The sequence below is a fragment of the Bos taurus genome, chromosome 3 (genome assembly GCF_002263795.3).
Source record: "Bos taurus isolate L1 Dominette 01449 registration number 42190680 breed Hereford chromosome 3, ARS-UCD2.0, whole genome shotgun sequence".
Classification (NCBI taxonomy): domain Eukaryota; kingdom Metazoa; phylum Chordata; class Mammalia; order Artiodactyla; family Bovidae; genus Bos; species Bos taurus.
This window is the reverse complement of record NC_037330.1, coordinates 20,015,750-20,037,073: the sequence shown is the minus strand read 5'-3', so window position 1 is coordinate 20,037,073 and position 21,324 is coordinate 20,015,750. Positions and strand designations below refer to the sequence as shown.

Below are 21,324 nucleotides of genomic sequence, written 5' to 3'. Positions count from 1 at the left end.
ATCAGCTTCCTCAGGATCACTAGGCAACCTACCTTGGTGTTTCTTCATTGGACCAATCAGGAACCTCCAAGGTTGAGTTCAGCCAATTAGAGCTTGTGAAGGGAGGCTCTCCCCCCAGCTATTGTGTTGCGCTCCAGACAAACACGACCAAAAGGAGGCAGGTTTGGGTTTAACCTGACAGCTGGTCAATCCAATGAAAGAACCTTGGTAGCGAGAGGAAAGAGGGCTGCGATCCCCACCCCCATTAAACCGGCCAATCAAAGCGTTTAGTGAGCTATCACCAGCTTCCGATCTACAAAGGTTTTTGTTGGGCAATCTCAGTGTAGCAGGTGTGTTCTGTAGCAGTGTATACTGGGACAATTAGGTGAGATGAGTTGGGATCCAATAAAGCTAAGAATACATAAACATTTTAAAATTGGTTGTTTTCGACAATTGGCTTATCCCTAACTTTCCTGTCCCAGAAAAACCTGATCTGGGTCAGTTTGTGGAGGGTTATTTGGTTTACATTAAACAGGATAGGCACATTTCTACCACAGCATTCATACTAACATTTTCCATTACTGTTTCTTACTGGCAAGTTCATGGATAATGTATATTTTTTTAGAATATGGCTGCTGAAAATGCAAGAGGCAAACAGACCAAGTTTTAAGCCTTCCTTTTCTAGAGCACAGGAAATACTAAAGTCTAGAACCAGGTCCCAGGTTTCTCACTGAAGGCACAATATCTTTCACATTACCACCTAAAAGTTCTAGGAAGTGTGCTCAACTCTTGAAAGAAATACCTACCAAAATGATTTCAAAATTAGTGCCTAAACATTTTCTATTTAAATAAAAATTAGAAGCCATGAAAGAGTCTAGACGCTGAACAATATTTTATTTATGCTGCCCAAAATGCTAGATTTTAAAATCATTTTGTCTTGTAAAAATTATTAAAAAAGGTAAAACACCAATTTTAAATTGTACATTATATATTATCATGTTAATACACTGTATCAAAGTACTGAAGACATTTGTTTTAATAAGACAATTAACAAATACAGCCAGTTAAACTATAGTTTTAACAGGTAAAAAGTGAATTTCTAGAAAAGTTTAATACAAAAATAAACATTATTTACTTCAAAAAATGGCTTTTAGAGGGCCTTAAAAAATTAATGTGTTGAAAGGAAGTGTCTGCCAAAACGGGAGATACATTGAAAGGATAATTAATAGAATTATGACACCGGTACTTCTGTTTTTATACAAAAGTTCTCTTGAATTTGTCTCAGATAAGATTAAGGATCACAATATGATAGTCAGTTAAGGATTCATTTTAGTGTGCTGACTGCTTAAGACCATATATAAGTTTTCAGAGGTAGGACAAACACATCTTAAAATAGCAATATAGCGACCTTTAGTTTAAATGTTGTGAAGAACTCTGCAAACATGCAGGAAAAAAATGTTTTATATACGCTCCTTCGGTTCACTAAACTTTCTTCTTTTTGGCACTGACTCCTGACTAGAAGAATCAAAGGGATGAAGGACCTGTCAAGAGAAAACAATTACTAAGAATACTTCCCAGTTTAAATATCTTTAATTTTAGAGGTTTTTTTATGTCTGAGTTTGCTTCTTCCCTTTCTTCCTTCCTTCATCCATTCCTTCCTTTTCTTATTTTTAAAATTTTGTTATTTATATCTCCTGATGGCTGCTGAATACAGTCTTGCAAAGTATAAGGTTTTCATTAGGGATGTTGGAGTACTTAGAAGATTTGATATTATGTCCTCAAAATAGTAGAACTTCCCTGGTAGCTCAGTTGGTAAAAAATCTGTCCCCAGTGCAGGCAACTGCCTTCAATGCAAGAGATCTGGGTTTGATCCCTGGGTTGGGAAGATCCTCTGGAGAGGAAATGGCAACCCACTCCAGTATTCTTGCCTGAGAAATCCCACAGACAGAGGGACAGAGGAGCCTGGCAGGCTACAGTCCATGGGGTTGCAAAGGGTTGGACATGAGTTAGCAACTAAACCACCATCTCAAAACAGTAAAATATTTTGAGGGGAGTGAGAAGAGTTGGACACAACTGAGCGACTGAACTGAATAATACTCAAAATTCTGGTTGAAAACATATTTATCTCAGAAATGACAAATACATTATCTGATTTGCTAAAATAAGGTTCCAAATATAATACAACTTGTTATAGAATTTAGGTCAGGAAAATTTTCTAAGGTACTAAGAGGAGATGCTATATTTTTAGAGAACATGTGGATTTAGTAACTTGTTTCTACTTCAGTTTTAATCTGTAGAAAGCTCAGATCAAATCTGTGGCCCAATTTTAATTCTACATAAATAAAATGGCCTGAGTATTCTTGTACTCTCATTTTTTTTCTTATTATATTCATATTTTTCCTGATGTTGATTTTACTTTATACATTTCTCCAACTGTTTCAAATCAATCATGGAATAAGACAGTAAATGTTTACATGGGAAAATTAATAAAACAATGTACCACATTTTATTTTAAAATCACCCAATTTTTTAGAATCAAATATATTTAAACAAGATCTGAAAACTAGAGCTTTGAGGTATATCCGAAGATATCATATTTATCATTAATTTAATCTACAGCAATATTCTGATACTTGCCATTTCATTCAATCTATATATTACTATAAGACTTACTGTTTTCCCAGATTCAAGCTGAGTTCTCTTCCGATTTTCCTTAGATTTTACTTGTTGATTTCCATTAGCCTCCACAAAGATAGAATAATTACCAATTGGTTATTTCTCAAAGAACAATCAGCATGATTGTTCAACCACAGGCAACTATATGCAGTTTTTTAAAAAAAAACTTTACTGAGATATAATTCGGATACATAAAATTCATCCATTCAAAATACACAAACTTCAGTGATTTTAAGTATATTCACAGAGTTATGCAACCATCACCACTGTCGATTTTAGAGCACTTTCATCCTCTAAAAGGCTTCCCAAGTGGCACTAGTGGTAAAAAAAAATCTGCCTGATGATGCAGGAGACACAAAAGACCTGAATTTGATCCCTTAGTTGGGAAGATCCCCTGGAGTAGGAAATGACAACCCACTTCAGTATTCTCACCTGGAAAACTTCATGAACAGAGGACCCTGGCGAGCTACAGTTCATGAAGCCCCAAAGAGTTGGACTGAGCACACAATATATCCTCTAAAAAGAAATCCTGTACTCTTACAGCTATCACTCCACTATTCCCTCATTCTTCCCCTAGCATTAAGACTTTGTCTCTACAGAAATCCTTATTTTGGACTTTCATATAAATGGAACCATATAATACTTTTGCCATGTGTGTGTGTGTATGACTGGTTTCTTTCACTGAGCATAATGTTTTCAGGGTTCATCCAAGTTGTAGTATGGACTGATACTTCATTCCTTTTTATGCCTGAATAATAATAGTCTACTGTATGGATATGCCACATTTGTTTATCCATTCATCTGTTAAGAACATTTAGGGGTTTCCCCCCATCTTTTGGCTATTGTGAATAATGCTACATATACAGTTTTTAAAATGAATATTAGATGATGACAAGTTATTAGTTTTCATAGTATTATCCCCCAAAAGTACATATTTATTTTCTGATGCTTGAAATGTACTTTTCAATAACTTCCTTACTATATATATTAAGTATCTTCACTTCCTGCCTGTTTCTAACCATAATTCAGTCACTATTGACAAAATGAGGAGTACTTCGGTGGAGTAAAGGATAGTAAAGGATACTTATTTTAAATAGAAGCTGCCTAGAGAGAACATTTTGCTGCTGGAGGTAGTAATTTTTGGAATTATTTTATTTCTTGCTTGCCAGTTCTAACTTTCCGTCAAGAATGTGGGGAAAAAAGGACACCTAAAAATGGCACTATCATCAGTGGTGTTCTGGTAAATGTTTAACAACCAGTTCTCTGGGAGAAATAAATCCTGAGTTAAGGCATGGCCAACAGACTGGAAAAGGTCAGTTTTCATTCCAATTCCAAAGAAGGGCAATGCCAAAGAATGTTCAAACTACTGTACAATGCTTCATTTCACATGCTAGCAAGGTAATGTTCAAAATCCTTCAACTAGGCTTCAACAATACACGAACCAAGAACTTTCAGAGGCACAAGCTGGATTCAGAAAAGGCAGAGGAACCAGAGATCAAATTGCCAACATCCCCTGGATCATAGAAAAAGCAAGGGAATTTCAGAAAAACATCTACTTCTGCTTCACTGACTACACCAAAGCCTTTGACTGTGTGGATCACAACAAACTATGGAGAACTCTTCAAGAGAAGGGGGAGAAACCTTGTGAGAAACCTGCATGCAGGTCAAGAAGCAACAGTTAGAACTGGACATGAAACAATGGACTGCTTCAAAATTGGGAAAGGAGTATGTTAAGGCTATATATTGTTACCTGGTTTATTTAACTTATATGTAGAGTACATCATGTGAAATGCTGGGATGAATGAAGCCAAGTTGGAATCAAGATTGCTGGAAGAAATATCAACAACCTCATGATACCACCCTAGCACATGATACCACCCTAATGGCAGAAAGCAAAGAGGAACTAGAGGGCCTCTTGATGAAGATGAAAAAGGAGAGTGAAAAGGCTGACTTAAAAGTCAACATTCAAAAAACTAATATCACGGCATCCAGTCCCATCACTTCAAGGCAAATAGATGGGAAAAAATGAAACAGTGACAGATTTTTTTTCTTGGACTCCAAAATCACTGCAGACGGTGACGGCAGCCATGAAATCAAAAGACACTTGCTCCTAGGAAGAAAAGCTACGTCCAACCTAGACAGCATGACATCACTTTACCGACAAAGGTCTGTCTAGTTAAAGCTATGGTTTTTCCAGTAGTCAGGTATGGATGTGAGAGTTGGACCATAAAGAAGGCTGAGCACTGAAGACTTGATGCTTTCGAACTGTGGTGCTGGGGAAGATTCTTGCGAGTCCCTTGGACAGTAAGGAGATCAAACTAGTCAATCCTAAAGAAAATCAACCCTGAATATTCATTGGAAGGACTGATGCTGAAGCTGAAGCTCCAATACTTTGGCCACCTGAAATGAAGAGCCAACTCGTTGGAAAAGATCCCAATGCTGAGAAAGACTGAAGGCATGAGGAGAAGGCAATGACAGAGGATGAGATGGTTGGATGGCATCAACGACTCAATGGACATGAGTTTAGCAAACTCTGGGAGATGGTGAAGGACAGGGAAGCCTGGCATGCCACAATCCATGGGGTTGCAAAGAGTCAGATACGACTGTGCTACTGAACAACAACAATGCTGTGAATACTTTCATTATGTCCAGTTTCAAGCTAGGTAGGAAAAACATGATGTCACTGAATGAAGAGGGGGAAAGAAACCCTCCAGCATACCAGTGTTGTGCCATTTGTTTCCTAACTTTGGATATCTTTTTTTTTTTTTTTGCTGAGCTGTACAGCCTGTGGGATCTAGTTACCTGACCAGGGACTGAACCTGTGCCCCTGCAGCAAAAGCATGGAGTAATAACCACCAGACTGCAGGGAATTCCCTGACATAATAGCTCATATATTTTATAGAATGCTTTTTATTCACCTTTGAACTTTGGAGAATAACTTAAAAGACCTAAAATAAAATATAAACCTCATTTGCATACGTGCTAAGTTGTCTCAGTTGTGTCCTACTCTTTGTGACTCTATGGACCACAGTGCGCCAGGCTCCCCTGTTCATGGGATCCTCTAGGCAAGAATACTGGAGTGGGTTGCCACTTCCCACTCCAGGGGATCTTCCCAACCCAAGGACGGAACTCGGGTTCTCTTGCGTCTCCTGCACTGGCAAATGGGTTCTTTACCACTAGTGTCACCTGGGAAGCCCAAATCTCTATTTAGTACAACTCATATAAAAAACTAAAATAAAGCAGTGGTGTTTTTTCCTTAACATATGAGACTCCCTTTATGTAAGATATGTATGTATATATATTTAATGTATAATTATTTTTAATGTCTTATTAATAAGACAACCCACTCACAAGATAGAACATGGAAACGAACACTTTAGCATTCCTGGAAATTTCCTGGGAGTCTGGGAATAGAGGAGGTAGTGTCACTATCCTGAGGCAGTTTGGAGGATAGTGTCACTTCTGAAAGCTCCTCTGCATTTCCCTCTCCACTGCACCTTCAGTGAAATTAACCATTCTTTCCTTTGTGTCTCTGTAGCCTATTCTGACTGTTATCATAGTGTTATATCACTGCTTGTTTACCTCAAATTACTAAACTTTAAGCTAGGAGCATATTATATTTCCAGTACCTAGTAAAGTCACACATATTAATAGTATGTGCTTACTAAATTACTCCAATAAATGAATAAAAGCAAAATAAACTCAACTACAGGGAAAATTACAAGGTTAGAATGAAATCAAATCTAAAGAGATGCCGTTACCATTTTATTCTGAAAAATTTTTCCACTTCTTGTTTTGCTTTCAGACACATCAAGCTCAGATGTTTTACTGACTAACTGCTCAACCTAGAAAAGAAAATAATTACATGAAACCACTAAAACAATACAAGAGAAGATTTTCATAATAATGGGGGTCAAAAACTTAATCACATAAAATTTACGGTCTTGCTATTTTGAGTTAATTAAAGTCCATAATTTTGTGTTGATTCTTACTGTCATAAAAAGTACAAAGGTAAAGATACTGAAACTGACTCTGTACACTGTACCCTGACCATTCACTGAATTGAGAAAGATCGGAATTATCACTAGATACCACTCTTTCAGAAGATAAGAACTTCAGCCCACAACCACTGGAGAAGGGCTGTGCAGAAGAAGGTAGGCAATCATCAGCCCCATTATTTTCAGGTTGATTTTTTCTAAATGTTATTTCAGGATTTTACTATATATAGAAAACAAAATTAAACATGTTCTGCTCCAAGGCAACAAAAATGTATTATATACTCCATTTGCAAATACAAAGGGTGGTTGAGTTAAATTAATAATTGCTTAAGATTCTATTTACCTCTGAAATTCTGAGATTCTTTGAACAGTATTTAGGTTTATTACTAAACAAATGAAACAATAATACACTCAAAACTTTTCAACATATAATTACCAAATTTTGTTAGTAAGCATTCTTAATAACTAATTTTCTTCTAAAATACCTAAAATATAAGAAAATCTGAGAGATAACCAGATAAGCATATAAGAACCTGTCTTTTGAAAAAATTCAAGTTAAAAATGAGATAGAACTGTGAAGTTTATACCTGAGAATGAGAAATTGAAAAATCTGGACTTCCTTTAGATTTCATTTCATCTTCCTCACAAATGAAACCTGCTTCTGTTAAAAAAAGAAATAAATAAAAGAGTTAAAATGGTATAAAATTGAATTGGAAGTGAATTAATTTACATTTTCATTAACTTCTCACCTCTACGTACAGAACAGCCAGGGTTTTTTTCCTGCTCTTCCATTTTAGTTTCGGTGTCAAACTCATCCTACATAATTACATGAAGGAAAAAAATGGACACATTCCAAAAAGAAATTAAAGCAACTGGGTAGTATTTATTAACAAGCTTGTTTTACATGAAGGTTAAATATAACATAACATTACAATTACTTCACACTTTCTGAAAATAAAGTGGTCTTGTACTTATTATAAGGCAGCTTATTTATCCAAAGTATAAAATCCTATTTTTCTTTACTTTTCAAGATTGCTTTAAGGTAGATAGTAAAAATATACAACTTTCTGAAAAATGTATGATGATTCTAAGAACCCCAGATCTTACTATTGTTTGAGAGCACTGAATTAGACATGGTGACGCAATAAGCTACAACTTTCGTAGCTCTGAAATTCCTATATAGATACTTGTATAAACTCTGAACCCTCTTCAGGGAGTTGGGAAAGGATAAGCACAGTTATGGTATGACAGAAATAGCAAAGGTTTGATGTCTACTTTATAATTATTATTCCCCTTGTGACATACGTCAAAGAGCTTTAAATATTTTAAAGAATGCTTCATAAATCCCAGCCATATTTGTTTATAAAGCAAGAGTGGCATTTAGGTTTTAGGAAGACGATTCCTTCTTGACTGAACTGGTTGAAAATTGAGTTTTCTATTTGCAAGGATTTGGCTACAGAGCCTAAAACAGAATAGTTAGTCCCTATCATAAGAACTGTGATCATAATTTAGAATAAAATAAGAGAAAATCACAAAGGTGAGATTAAAGAACAAACATAAAAATGATGAAAGATTTTCTGGGAATGAGGCTATAATTTAAAAAAAAAGCTTTTTTAAATACTTCATCCATCTATTCAACCAATATTGAGAATACATTCTGTAACTCTAAATGCTAGGTACAAAAGAAATACAAAGCTGAATAAGACACTTTTCCTGACTTCCAGGAACTTCCAAGCTCTTTCAGGACACTGATTTTCAGGCCCTGAAGAAATTCAACCACAGGCTTACATGAGCACTTAACAGGGGTGTTGAAGAAAAGATTCCAGCATTAGTCTGGGGGACTGGAGTCACTCACTGCTTTTCTTTTTTTGAACCCAGACCCGATAGTGACAGTGCCAAGTCCTAACCACGGGACCACCAGGGGATTCCATGGTTTTCAAATTATGCTCCAGACAAAGGGGTTTTCTTAAGAGTCCATCATGAGGGTAGATGAGATGGTGAATGGCTGGGCCTCCAGGACCATTCCCTACTTCATTCACAATAGTTGTGCTTTTAAATTTCTGAGAATAATATTCTTCGCACCCACATGAAAAGTTTTAAAACCACAAGCCTAAACCTTCTTTATGGTACCTTTCAAACTTGAGTTTATGGTGATAATAAGTATTTATAGCTACTGAAGTACTCAGAATTGAATAAAACATTCATTACTCTTTAAGTATACTTACACTTATATAATGCTCCTGGTCATCTTCTAAATCATCTTTGTCCGTAAGAATTTTTTGAAGTGGTGTTTTTAATTGTTTTGGTGATAATATACCTGAACCAATATTTTCCATTCGTTCCCTCTCAGTGGTCACTTTTACTTTGAAGGTGTGAAAAGGTGTTGGGACTTCTCCCACATTTAAGTACATAGGCTCTCCTTCAAATATCACTCCTTCACAATCACCATCCTTAAAACCAGGAGGCTGGTAATCTGGGGGTGTAACTGCAGAAAAGTAAGTATAAACTATGCTGTTCATGAAATTGAATAAAATATATTAATTTTTATTATTATAGAATATACTGCATATTAAAGAAGTTTTAAATAGTATAGAAGGACATACAATAATAAGTAAAATGCAGTCTCCTACTATCTCCAAGTTCCTATTTTATTCCTTAAAGGTAAACTTTTTTCCTTACACTTGACTAGCTATGTGACTTGAGGAAACTATTCGTCATTCTTGATTCAGTTTCCTCATCTGTCAAGAGGGGAAAATACTAGTACCGACCTCCTAGGGTCACTGTGGTATTGAAGTCTATAAAATGACCAGAACAGAACTGACACAGAGGAAGTATTCAGTAAATGTTAGTTATTATTGTTGATGCTTTGTGTTCTTCTAGAAGATACTATGCATGTTATATATATATATACATATATTCTTAAAAAACAAATGAAGTCGTATTCTTCTGTACCTAGCTGCTTTTAACATCACTTTTAAATTTGCTTTAATATTTTTTGGATAACAATTTATCAGCACATTCTTTTAAACAGCTTGCACAGCATTCTATTATATAGATGCACTATAATTTATTTACTCAATCCTCCAATAAAGAACATTCAAGGTTAAATTTCCAGTTTGTTTCCAGTTTAACAAATGCAACAATGCATAAACATATAACCTTGATATTTGTCTACATATATTCCCAAGATACTTTTCTAGCTGCAGAATTTCAGGATTAAAAAGAATTTAATATTTTAAAGAGAATTTTAAATTTTTATATTGCCAAATAGTCCTCTTAAAATGTTATATGGCACATTAATGGTTACATTCCATCAAGAGTATATAAAAAGTGCTTGCTTCCCCCCACATCCCTGCCAATAATGATTTTATAAGTTGTATGATCTGGAAAGTGTAAACTGGTTATCTCATTGCTTCATTTCTTCAGTTATGAATGAAGCTGAGCTTCAAATGGACATGTTCTTATCACTGGAGAAGTGTATGATTTTTTCAAATACCAACATGAAATATAAATTTTATAATTAAAATATTATATATATATAAATTTACGTGCCTAAAACTATTTGGGATGGAAACCAAGTGTTTCATTAATAAGAAAATATACAGGTACCAACTAAAACAGGATGATCTGGAAATAGTACCTTCATCGTAGTAAAAAAGTTTCATGGTCAAACAAACATCATTAGGTAAAGGTCCCAGATTTTGCATTAGAATATAAATCTTGCGAATGAGAAGAATACTTGCTTTCTTGGTATCAGCAGATGACATATTAGGTTCGTTGCTTTGGTTTTTACTAGAAGAGAATCACATAGTTTCTTTTATGACATCCATGGCTTCTAATAACGTAACTTCATGTTTTACTACTTAAGATTCTTATTTCTATTAATGTATCAAGTTGTTAAAAGTTACAATTTCATGTGTTTAATACATTATAAAAATTTAATATCATTATTATTATAATTCTAAACTAATTTACATATATTCATACACATTTTATGTAAGATGTTTTTAAAGGAAACAAATGATGAATTTTATTGTATTTCTAATCACATGAGCATACAATAGATTTCCTACTCTTTGGCTCTGTTTCACAATTAAAATATATACAATTATCCACAAAATTCTGGCTTGCAGCCACTCCAAACATATTTTGTATCCTTGATAGTACATTAGGGATGTTAGAGAATTTCAGAATTATTTCTGAAGTTTAGCTATACAGTATTATTATGAATAAATGGTAATCTGCAATATGAAGAGAAAACTATAGAATAATAATTACCTTGTGAAATCCATGACTGGTCCATTACTGGTGTACTTGAATTTAAATTGGTAACATTCTGAAATTGTCTAAAATAGAAAATATCATAGTTACGAATCTGATATATAATACTAGTGGCTATCACGATAGTGTGATCACTCACCTAGAGGCAGACATCCTGGAATGTGAAGTCAAGTGGGCCTTAGAAAGCATCACTACGAACAAAGCTAGTGGAGGTGATGGAATTCCAGTTGAGCTATTTCAAATCCTGGAAGATGATGCTGTGAAAGTGCTGCACTCAAGATGCCAGCAAATTTGGAAAACTCAGCAGTGGCCACAGGACTGGAAAAGGTCAGTTTTCATTCCAATCCCAAAGAAAGCTCAAACTACTGCACAACTGCACTCATCTCACACACTAGTAAAGGAATGCTCAAAATTCTCCAAGCCAGGCTTCAGCAATACGTGAACCATGAACTTCCAGATGTTCAAGCTGGTTTTAGAAAAGGCAGAGGAACCAGAGATCAAATTGCCAACATCTGCTGGATCATTAAAACAGCAAGAGAGTTCCAGAGAAACATCTATTTCTGCTTTATTGACTATGCCAAAGCCTTTGACTGTGTGGATCACAACAAACTGTGGAAAATTCTCAAAGAGATGGGAATACCAGACCACCTGACCTACCTCTTGAGAAACCTGTATGCAGGTCAGGAAGCAACAGTTAGAACTGGACATGGAAAAACAGACTGGTTCCAAATAGGAAAAGGAGTACATCAAGGCTGTATATTGTCACCCTGCTTATTTAACTTCTATGCAGAGTACATCATGAGAAACGCTGGACTGGAAGAAACTCAAGCTGGAATCAAGATTGCTGGGAGAAATATCAATAACTTCAGATACACAGATGACACCACCCTTATGGCAGAAAGTAAAGAAGAACTAAAGAGCTTCTTGATGAAAGTGAAAGAGGAGAATGAAAAAGTTGGCTTAAAACTCAACATTCAGAAAACTAGGATCATGGCATCTGGTCCCATCACTTCACGGCAGATAGATGGGGAAACAGTGGAAACAGTGGCTGACTTTATTTTTTGGGGCTCCAAAATCACTGCAGATGGTGACTGCAGCCATGAAATTAAAAGACACTTACTCCTTGGAAGGAAAGTTATGACCAACCTAGACAGCATATTAAAAAGCAGAGACATTACTTTGTCAACAAAGGTCCATCTAGTCAAGGCTATGGTTTTTCCAATGGTCATGTATGGATGTGAGAGTTGGACTGTGAAGAAAGCTGAGCACCGATGAATTGATGCTTTTGAACTGTGGTGTTGGAGAAGACTCTTGAGAGTCCCTTGGACTGCAAGGAGATCCAACCAGTCCATCCTAAAGGAGATCAGTCCTGGGTGTTCATTGGAAGGACTGATGTTGAAGCTGAAACTCCAATACTTTGGTCACCTGATGTGAAGAGTTGACTCATTTGAAAAGACCCTGATGTTGGGAAAGTTTGAGGGCAGGAGGAGAAGGGGATGACAGAGGATGAGATGGCTGGATGGCATCACCGACTCAATGGACGTGGGTTTAGGTGGACTCCGGGAGTTGGTGATGGACAGGGAGGCCTGGTGTGCTGCAGTTCACGGGGTCACAAAGAGTCAGACACGACTGAGTGACTGGACTGAACTGAACTGGTGGTTAAGTAGCTATATATAGATTTTTTTTATGTCTCACCATTTAATAATTCTTTCTGTATGATAATCCATATTCATCCATTGAAACTTTCCAATCCTAAATAGTCAATTCCAGGCCCTTGGATTTGGGACTTCAGTGCCACTAAGATACCTATTCCCGACTCACTGCAATTTATGTTTTACATACCAGAGGGAAGGAACTCCTTAATAGGCTGGTAAGGGAGGTAGCACATCTTTTCCACTAACAGAATGGTTAAGCACAGGACTTAAATCCTTACTATATAGTAAGCAAAAGCATTACTACAAACAAAACTACTGGAGGTGATGAAATCCCAGCTGAGCTACTTCAAATCCTAAAAGATGCTGCTGCTAAAGTACTGCATTCAATATGCCAGCAAATTTGGAAAACTCAGCAGTGGCCACAGGCCTGGAAAAGATCAGTTTTCATTCCAATTCCAAAGAAAGGCAAAGCCAAAGAATGTTCGAACTTTTATACAGTTGCACTTACTTTACACACTAGCAAGTAATGTTCAAAATCCTTCAAGCTAGGCTTCAACAGTACATATACTGAGAACTTCCAGATGTACAAGCTGGATTTAGAAAAGGCAGAAAAGAATTTAGTAAAGGCTCCAGGTGCGTGGACTCTGAAGTTGTGCAGCACTGGCCTAGTAGTTCCAGGGCATATAGGATCCTCCTAACCCAGGGATCAAACCTGTGTCCCTTGCGTTGGCAGGTGGATTCCTAACCCCTGGATCAGCAGGGAAGTACACCCTTTTGTTTCTCTGGTTTTCCCTTTCACTTCTTATAACCCTTTCTTTAATTGTCAGATGAACAGGTACATGTGATTGGATTAGGGTTTACAGTTAAAAATCAAGGATTAGTATCTTACTTTTCTAAAACTCAACTCCTTTTATAATTCTATAAAAAGAATACCATTAAAAATAAGAACGCTGTAAAAGATCAGAAGTCAGGAGATTTAGGTTATTTCTAATGGTTTGTATCTTTGTGGCCTTGAATTAGTCACACAATCTCCCTTGTAGTTAAGGGTGTTAATCTGTTTAAGGGTAACAATACAAGCCTTGTCTTAACTCAGAAGTCTTTATGAAGTTCAAATGTGAAAATATATGTGAAATTGCATTGACAAAAGCACAATTAAAGCATTAGAAACTATTATACTTTTACGTTACTTATAGATATTAGAGGCATTATGTTTCTTTACTAACTTATACATACCTGAGGGTCTTCTGGATTGGTGTACACCTATTCAAAAATAATTTACAACTGAGTTACATAAGTTACATATAAGGAGAACTAAACTGGATATTTAGATTAAAATATTAAATGAATTCAGTAAAACAAAATACAGAACAACCCACCCCCCCACAACAAATATTACTTTTTTCTAATGAACAGATCAGTGGTTTGTATGATATAATAAATAGATGGTTTCAGCATTATTTAATTAAGCAAGGCTGAATTTAACAGTCTTTTATAAGGAACATACAATTTAAAAATACTTACAGCTAGAACAACCATCCTCAGCTGAAATATAACAAAGAACAAAAATCTTATTTTTATTCTATATTTTTGCATGATGGATCATAAGAATTATTTGTCCTATTTCAACATTTATTTCTAATAAAAATAATCTCACAAAAAACAAACTTCATTTGCTACAGGTAAAGCAGTATCTCAGATATCCTTCCTTATTCCCCCAAATATTTATTTCTAGTTATCTTATTGAAGGTCGAAATTTCTATCACTTACTTAAGCAAATGAGGCATTACTGCCAGTTACAAGGAAAATACATATTGTGAAGTAACTCATTAAATCTTACCCAATATGAGAACTGGTTTTGAGAAAAACAGTTCAGGGCCCTGCTCATTGAGTAAAGGAAAGAGGCTTTGGGGCCTAACAGAATAGAGAATCACAGGAAATCATTCACTCTAGTAATCTGCCAAAATCCAAGTCGCCCTTAATTTGGATCTTTTCCTTATACTCCAGAACCAATCTATCAACAAATCCAATCAGTTCTGTCAGATATAACTGGAATCTTTTCATTTTTTTCCTTTGTCATCCTGGTCTATGTGTGTGTGTGCTCAGTTGCTTCAGCCATGTCTGACTCTGGGCAATCCTATGGACTGTAGCCTACCTGGCTCCTCTGTCCATGAGATTCTCCAGACAAGAATACAGGAGTGGGTTGCCACGCCCTCCTCCAGGGGATCTTCCTGACCCAAGGATTGAACCCGGGTCTCCTGTATTGCGGGACGATTCTTTACCACTGAGCCACCAGGGAAGCCCCATCCTGGTCTAAGACACCATTTTTTTTCATCAGTACTTCAGTAATGGATTAAGTGCTATTGACCTTAATTACAATCTTTTTCTCCTTTGATGGCATATTCTCTAAATAGCAAAGTGATTTTTCTTTTAATTTAAAATATAAATCTAATGATGATACATTTCTACTTAAATCTTTCAAATGGCTTTTACTGTACCTAAAATAAAGTCCAAGCTCTACCTACTCAGCCCTGAATGCTCTGGCCCTGTCTGTCTCCACAGGTTCGTCTCCTGCCACTCTCTTGCTCTGTTCATCACACTCCAATCATTCTGGCCTTCTTTTTATTCCTTGAACTGGCCAAATTCCCCTCCAACTCTTTGCATTTGTTGCTCTGTCAGGAATATTCTCCCAATATCAATGCCTAACTGGTTTCTTCTAATTCAAGTCTCAGCTTAAGTATCACCTCCTCAGAGAAGCTCTTCAGACTATCCAATCTAAAGTTACACCACTTCTCCATTTGCCACATTCTTTTTCTTAAAATGTTAATGGCATTTAACACAACTGGATGTTATCTAATCTCCTTATTTGACTGGCTGTTTTCCCATTGTAGGAGAGGCCCTCTTTGTCTTGTTGACCATTTTTACTTACCAGCTCCTATCTAGAATATATGGGCCTAGCACAGAACAGGCACTCATTTAATGAATACTAAAAACATAATGTCTTAATGAAGAAGGCTGGTGACCATGGATAAAATTTTATCTTTTTCATAATATTTTAGAGTTAGATTTGCTTTGTTGATATAAATGTAAGCTCAGTAAGTATACATAAAGCCTTGTCACAGTTTAACCTAGACTACATGTAAGTTTATTTTTAAATTCTCATAAAGAATTATTTATTACATTATTAGTATAAATATGATTTTAGAAGGCATGTGAAACTAATGAAAGAATTATTTCAAATGATGTTTTAATTCATTAAGTTTTTATAGGTTAATATATGTTATTAATGCAAATGGGGCTTCCTAGGTGGTGCTAGTGATAAAGAACCCACTTGCCAGTACAGGTGACATGAGAGATACAGGTTCAGTCCTTGGATAGGGAAGATCTCCTGGAGAAGGGTATGGCAAATGAGTGCTAATAATCAAAACTGGCTTGTCAAAATCTGTTAAGTAATAATTCTGTTAGCTTTAAATGAGTTGAATATTAATCTTTAAAATAGTCAAACTTTTAGCTTTGGGCTGGCCTACATCCAAGTTAGTTTAAATTAATCTTTTACTATATGGTAACTGCTTTACATTTGTAGACTATAAACTATGAAAAAAAAGAATAAAGAGATATTGACTTACGTATTTTTTGTGTAAAGCATCATAGCATCCTAACATCCTAAAAAATAATTAAGGATTCATTTTTAGACTGAATTCACTTCTAGAAAATAGTTCTTTTAATGTCTCATTATCTCACTACTAATACACAATTATTATTAATAATGAAGCTCCCTTATTTCTAGCTTAAACAATAAAACAAAACAATGTGGTAGAAATATAAAATGTCAATAGGTGATGAAAAAAGGAAGACAGAGGAACAAAAATAGGAAAATTAAGCCCGCTCACATGGAGCATGAAATAAAGAAAATTTTAATGCAAAAATCCAAAGATCTGCAGAAGTAGTATCCAGCATTAAAGGGGGAAATCACTAAAACTGGGTTAAACACTTAAATGTATACAAGGTACCAAAAAATATGATTTAAGAAAAATAATTTTCTTTCGTTATTTATTTTACTTACCACTTCACTAACTGGGTAGATCCTGGACAATTTTTATCTTCTCTCAGAATTTTGACACAAAGATCTAAATACAAAAATAAGGATATAGAGATATTTAAGATTAGTAAGCATCTAAAAACTTAAATGAAGATTATTTTCTTCAGTTGTGTATTACAGGTTTATTATTAATAGCAATGAACTTCCAAATGATTGAGTTAATAAAATTAAAGACAGGTTGCATGGAAACAAATCATCTTTTTATCCTTATTATAAAATAGCATCATAATTGCTTAGGATGCAAGTTAGTGGATAGAAAAAAAATTTCCATTCTAAAAGATACAGAACACTTAGATATAATGGCACCCCACTCCAGTACTCGTGCCTGGAAAATCCCATGGACGGAGGAGCCTGGTAGGCTGCAGTCCATGGGGTCGCTGAGTTGGATACGACTGAGCGACTTCACTTTCACTTTTCACTTTCATGCATCGGAGAAGGAAATGGTAACCCACTCCAGTGTTCTTGCCTGGAGAATCCCAGGGACGGGGGAGCCTGGTGGGCTGCCGTCTATGGGGTCTCGCAGAGTTGGACATGACTAAAGCGACTTAGCAGCAGCAGCAGCCATTGTTATCTAAGAGTCTTAGAAAATTTGTTCTGGCCCCTTATCCCAATTAAATACTTGCAAAAAGCCAAGAAGTTAAAAGGCTATCAGACACAGCCCTGCAAGGAAGCAACTAGTAATACAGTGGAAAGGACTAAGATCAGTCAGTCTCATGTTTCATATGTGAAAAACAGGAATAGTATCTAACTCATAGGCCTATAATACGAACTAACAAGATATCACACATAACATGGTGCTTAACATATTGCCAACAAAGTTGGTGAACAACATAAGGTACACATTATGTGATAGACAGTAAATCACTATTACAGTATAAAAATGGCTGTATTACTTTCACTTCTTTAAAATAACACAAGAACATACACTACCACTGTAGGAGACTATAAGTAATAGGATGTTTTTACCTATTTATTTCATCATTATAAGAGTAATGTTAGGTGATATTATACTTGAGAGATTGAGGGGAAATTTTATGATTAAGTGCTCTCAAAGGTATTGAATATACTTAAAAAAATCACTTGTATGTCCACACAAAAATTTGTATGTAATTGCGGCATTATTTGAAAAGCCCAAAGTGGAAACAACCCAAATATTCATCAACTGGTAGTAGATAAATAAAATGTGGTATATTCATATAATGGAATATTATTCAGCAAAAAAAAAAGGTAGTAATCCAAGCTACAAAATGGATGAAACTTCAACACATTATGTCAAATGAAAGAAGCCAATTATAAAGACCACATATATTACATTATTTCATTTATTTATATGTCTAGAATAGGCAAATAAAGACATAAAAGACAGAAAGCAGATCGGTGGTTGCCTAGGACTGGAAATGGGGGAAATAGAGAGTGACTTAATGGGTATGGGGTTTCTTTTGAGGTGCTGAAATGCTTTAAAACTGACTGTGGTGAATATACCCAGAATCAATGAATTCTGCACTTTAAATCAATGAATTGTTAGATATGCAAATCGTATCTCAATACAGCTGCTATTATAAAAACAAAACCTTTAAGTAAAAAACTACCATTTTAGAGCAAGCCAAACTAAAAAATAACATGTTTAAAGAAAGTTTTTAAATAAACATTACGTTACCATCTAGATATCTTGTTCCATAAGCACATTCCGGAAATATTCCTCTCAAATATGTGATGCAGGATACTGAAACTGCTAGGAGCCTCTTCACTAACACTAAAGACTGCTGCTCAGTTGATATCTTATTAGGAAATATCAGTGCACTCTAAAATTCAATGGAAATAAAAAATTTTATTTAGCTTTACTAAAAATACAGTCTTCTTGAACTTAAAGTAGATCTATTTTTTTTGCATAAACATGGTACTTCTCCAAAATTCTTAACCATGGTGGTTAGAATCCCCAGAAAATCAGGACGGCTTCTACACTGTGAGGGTGTTTCCAGGGTGGCAGTCTAAAGGTAACAGGCAAAAACTGCTTAAATATCATTAGAAATCCCCTTGTAGGTTAACTGCATAACACATGGATAAATAGCACTGATTTTTCTATCTAATTTTTTCCTTCTTTTCTCTTTAGTTACTGACTGGCTTTAATACAGACAGGTAACTGTAATGCAAGATATGTGAAGAGATATATTTGTGGGGTATAAAAATTCATGTTCTAGGAGAGGACTAATATTAGTGATAATTTCATCAAGGCAACATTATAGCATTCATTAATACCTAATGCAAGCTTAATTTGAAGCAGCAATTTAATGCAATGCATCAAGCATCCAATAAAATTCTCCATTAATTAAAATTAGTTTAGCAAATATCTTCATTTCTTAAAACATGGAGTTTACTGGCATCATTAAACTCTCAAAGGTTCAACTTTCTCATACATAAAAATACTTGATAATTCAAGAAACAATAAAATTAGCTAAATTAAAATATATTAAAATACAAGAAATCATACCATGGAAGTTCTCTGTAATTGTGCAGTAGCCATCTTCTGATATTTTAATTCAACCTTGTGACAGAAATACAAGCTTTAACTCCAGATCTTATTTTTATCTCTAATCTGGTTCACTACATGTAAAGTCAAAAGAGTTTTACGGGAATAAATAATGGGACTCTTTTTTTTATTTATAATCGTTGAAAACAGGTTCATTTTGCTATAAAATTAAGTAAACTGTTAATTTCAAGCCGCTTGACTAGCAAGCCTGACACAAAAAAGGGTTATTAAGAAAGCTCTTTAAAAGTCTTTTTTTTTTTTTAAGGGATTATTAAGAAAGCGCTTTAAAAGAACGCTTTTTTTTTCTTTATTTAAGCACAGTCTACTATTTTCTGAGAGGGCAATGGCACCCCACTCCAGTACTCTTGCCTGGAGAATCCCATGGATGGAGGAGCCTGGTGGGTTGCCGTCTATGGGGTCGCACAGAGTCGGACACGACTGAAGCGACTTAGCAGCAACTACTATTTTCTTCACTTCGCAGTATTCAAACATTGATAACACTGCACAGGTAGGTAATGAAAAACTGCCCCTGCCATCCTTTAAAATAATCTTTTAATTTTTGTTTTAAATTTGTAGTTTCAAAATGACCAAATCACGTAACATTCCTTCCCTGAATTTGAGCATGGCTCTGGATATAACATATTTTCCTACCCTGTGGAACCACCATAAAACAGCAATAAAACATATTTTTTGGACTGATTCAGATTTCTCATTTCTTTGATATAAGTTTTGAGGTGTGTTTTTTTTTTTTTGGTCCCAATTTCATTTTTAAGCAATAAAACAGATTTTTTGGACTGATTCAGATTTCTCATTTCTTTGATATAAGTTTTGAGGTGTGTTTTTTTTTTTTTTGGTCCCAATTTCATTTTTCTTAACCAGACAATTCATCTAGAAGAATTCACTTGCTGCTGCTGCTGCTTAGTCACGTCAGTCGTGTCCGACTCTGTGCGACCCCCACAGACAGCAGCCCACCAGGCTCCGCCATCCCTGGGATTCTCTAGGCAAGAACACTGGAGTGGGTTGCCATTTCCTTCTCCAGTGCATGAAAGTGAAACGTGAAAGTGAAGTCGCTCAGTCATGTCCGACTCAGCGACCCCATGGACTGAAGCCTACCAGGCTCCTCCATCCATGGGACTTTCCAGGCAAGAGTACTGGAGTGGGGTGCCATTGCCTTCTCCGAGAAGAATTCACAGAAGTGTCTATTTACCGTAACCATTTACATTTATCCTAATAAGGCCTGGACTGGATGCCAGAGTTCACCTAATCTCAAGAACCTCTGTGAAAAATAAGCAGGTATACATTTTCTCCCTCCCCTGAATGTTTCACCACTAAGATCTTAAGAAATTTAAAAGTATATGGGAAGTAACGGAGAAGACATTATAAAGCAAAAGAAGAAAAGAATGAAAACAAAAACGAAACAAATATGTATTACGTATCGTCTGAGAGTCCCGCCGACAGCAACCAGGAGACAGGAAAGAAACGGCACGCGCTCCGTCTGTCGCGCATGCGCCTTCCTTCAACGGTTGCCTGCGCAGCCGAGACAGTAGATTTTGACCCCAGATTCAGGTCACCTTTCCCGCCAAGAGCAGCGCAAGGCACGCTGGGAAACCGGAGAGTATGAAGGTTTCCTTCTCAGGCTTCGCAAAAGCCACGTGCCCACAGGGAAGGTTCATTGTGTGTGCCAAGCCCTCTCGATGTACATAACCGTCTTACAGTGAACAAAGTGTTCTCAACAGCCATTTAATTAATCATGTTAATTTCTGATTGTTTTCACACTTTTGATTTTGTTACGGGATCTACCACATATTGCGAGCCTTCCCATCTTACAGTTTCCTGTGTCTTCAGGAAACAGTCGCTCTAGCAGTCTCCTATCTAGATATTTCTACTTTGCTGTGTCTGTGCTGTGGGGACAGTGATAGCTGGAATGTAATTAATGTCTCATTTAGAAGCAAAATAATACTCAGAGCTGGTAGGTAGTTAAAGATTGTCTAGTAATACAAACTTAGTTTGCAGATTGTTATATATATCTTTCGCGAATAGTCGGACACGACTGAGCGACTTCACTTTCACTTTTCACTTTCATGCATTGGAGAAGGAAATGGCAACCCACTC

At 35.8% G+C, this 21,324-nt stretch overlaps 1 protein-coding gene across 2 annotated transcripts; it reads right to left on the bottom strand.

Moving 5' to 3' along the window:
• Window positions 1-856: 856 nt before the first annotated feature.
• HORMAD1 (HORMA domain containing 1) lies at window positions 857-20,751 on the bottom strand. Of its 2 annotated transcripts, NM_001046305.2 has the most exon segments (15): window positions 857-1,520; window positions 2,653-2,721; window positions 6,417-6,500; window positions 7,241-7,314; window positions 7,403-7,469; window positions 8,879-9,138; window positions 10,294-10,445; window positions 10,932-10,999; window positions 13,823-13,849; window positions 14,111-14,131; window positions 16,213-16,249; window positions 16,650-16,713; window positions 18,343-18,487; window positions 19,174-19,227; window positions 20,645-20,723. In NM_001046305.2, coding segments are annotated over 14 exon segments (1,182 nt in total). In that variant the 5' UTR covers window positions 19,207-19,227; window positions 20,645-20,723; the 3' UTR covers window positions 857-1,439.
• Between the last annotated feature and the right edge of the window lie 573 nt (window positions 20,752-21,324).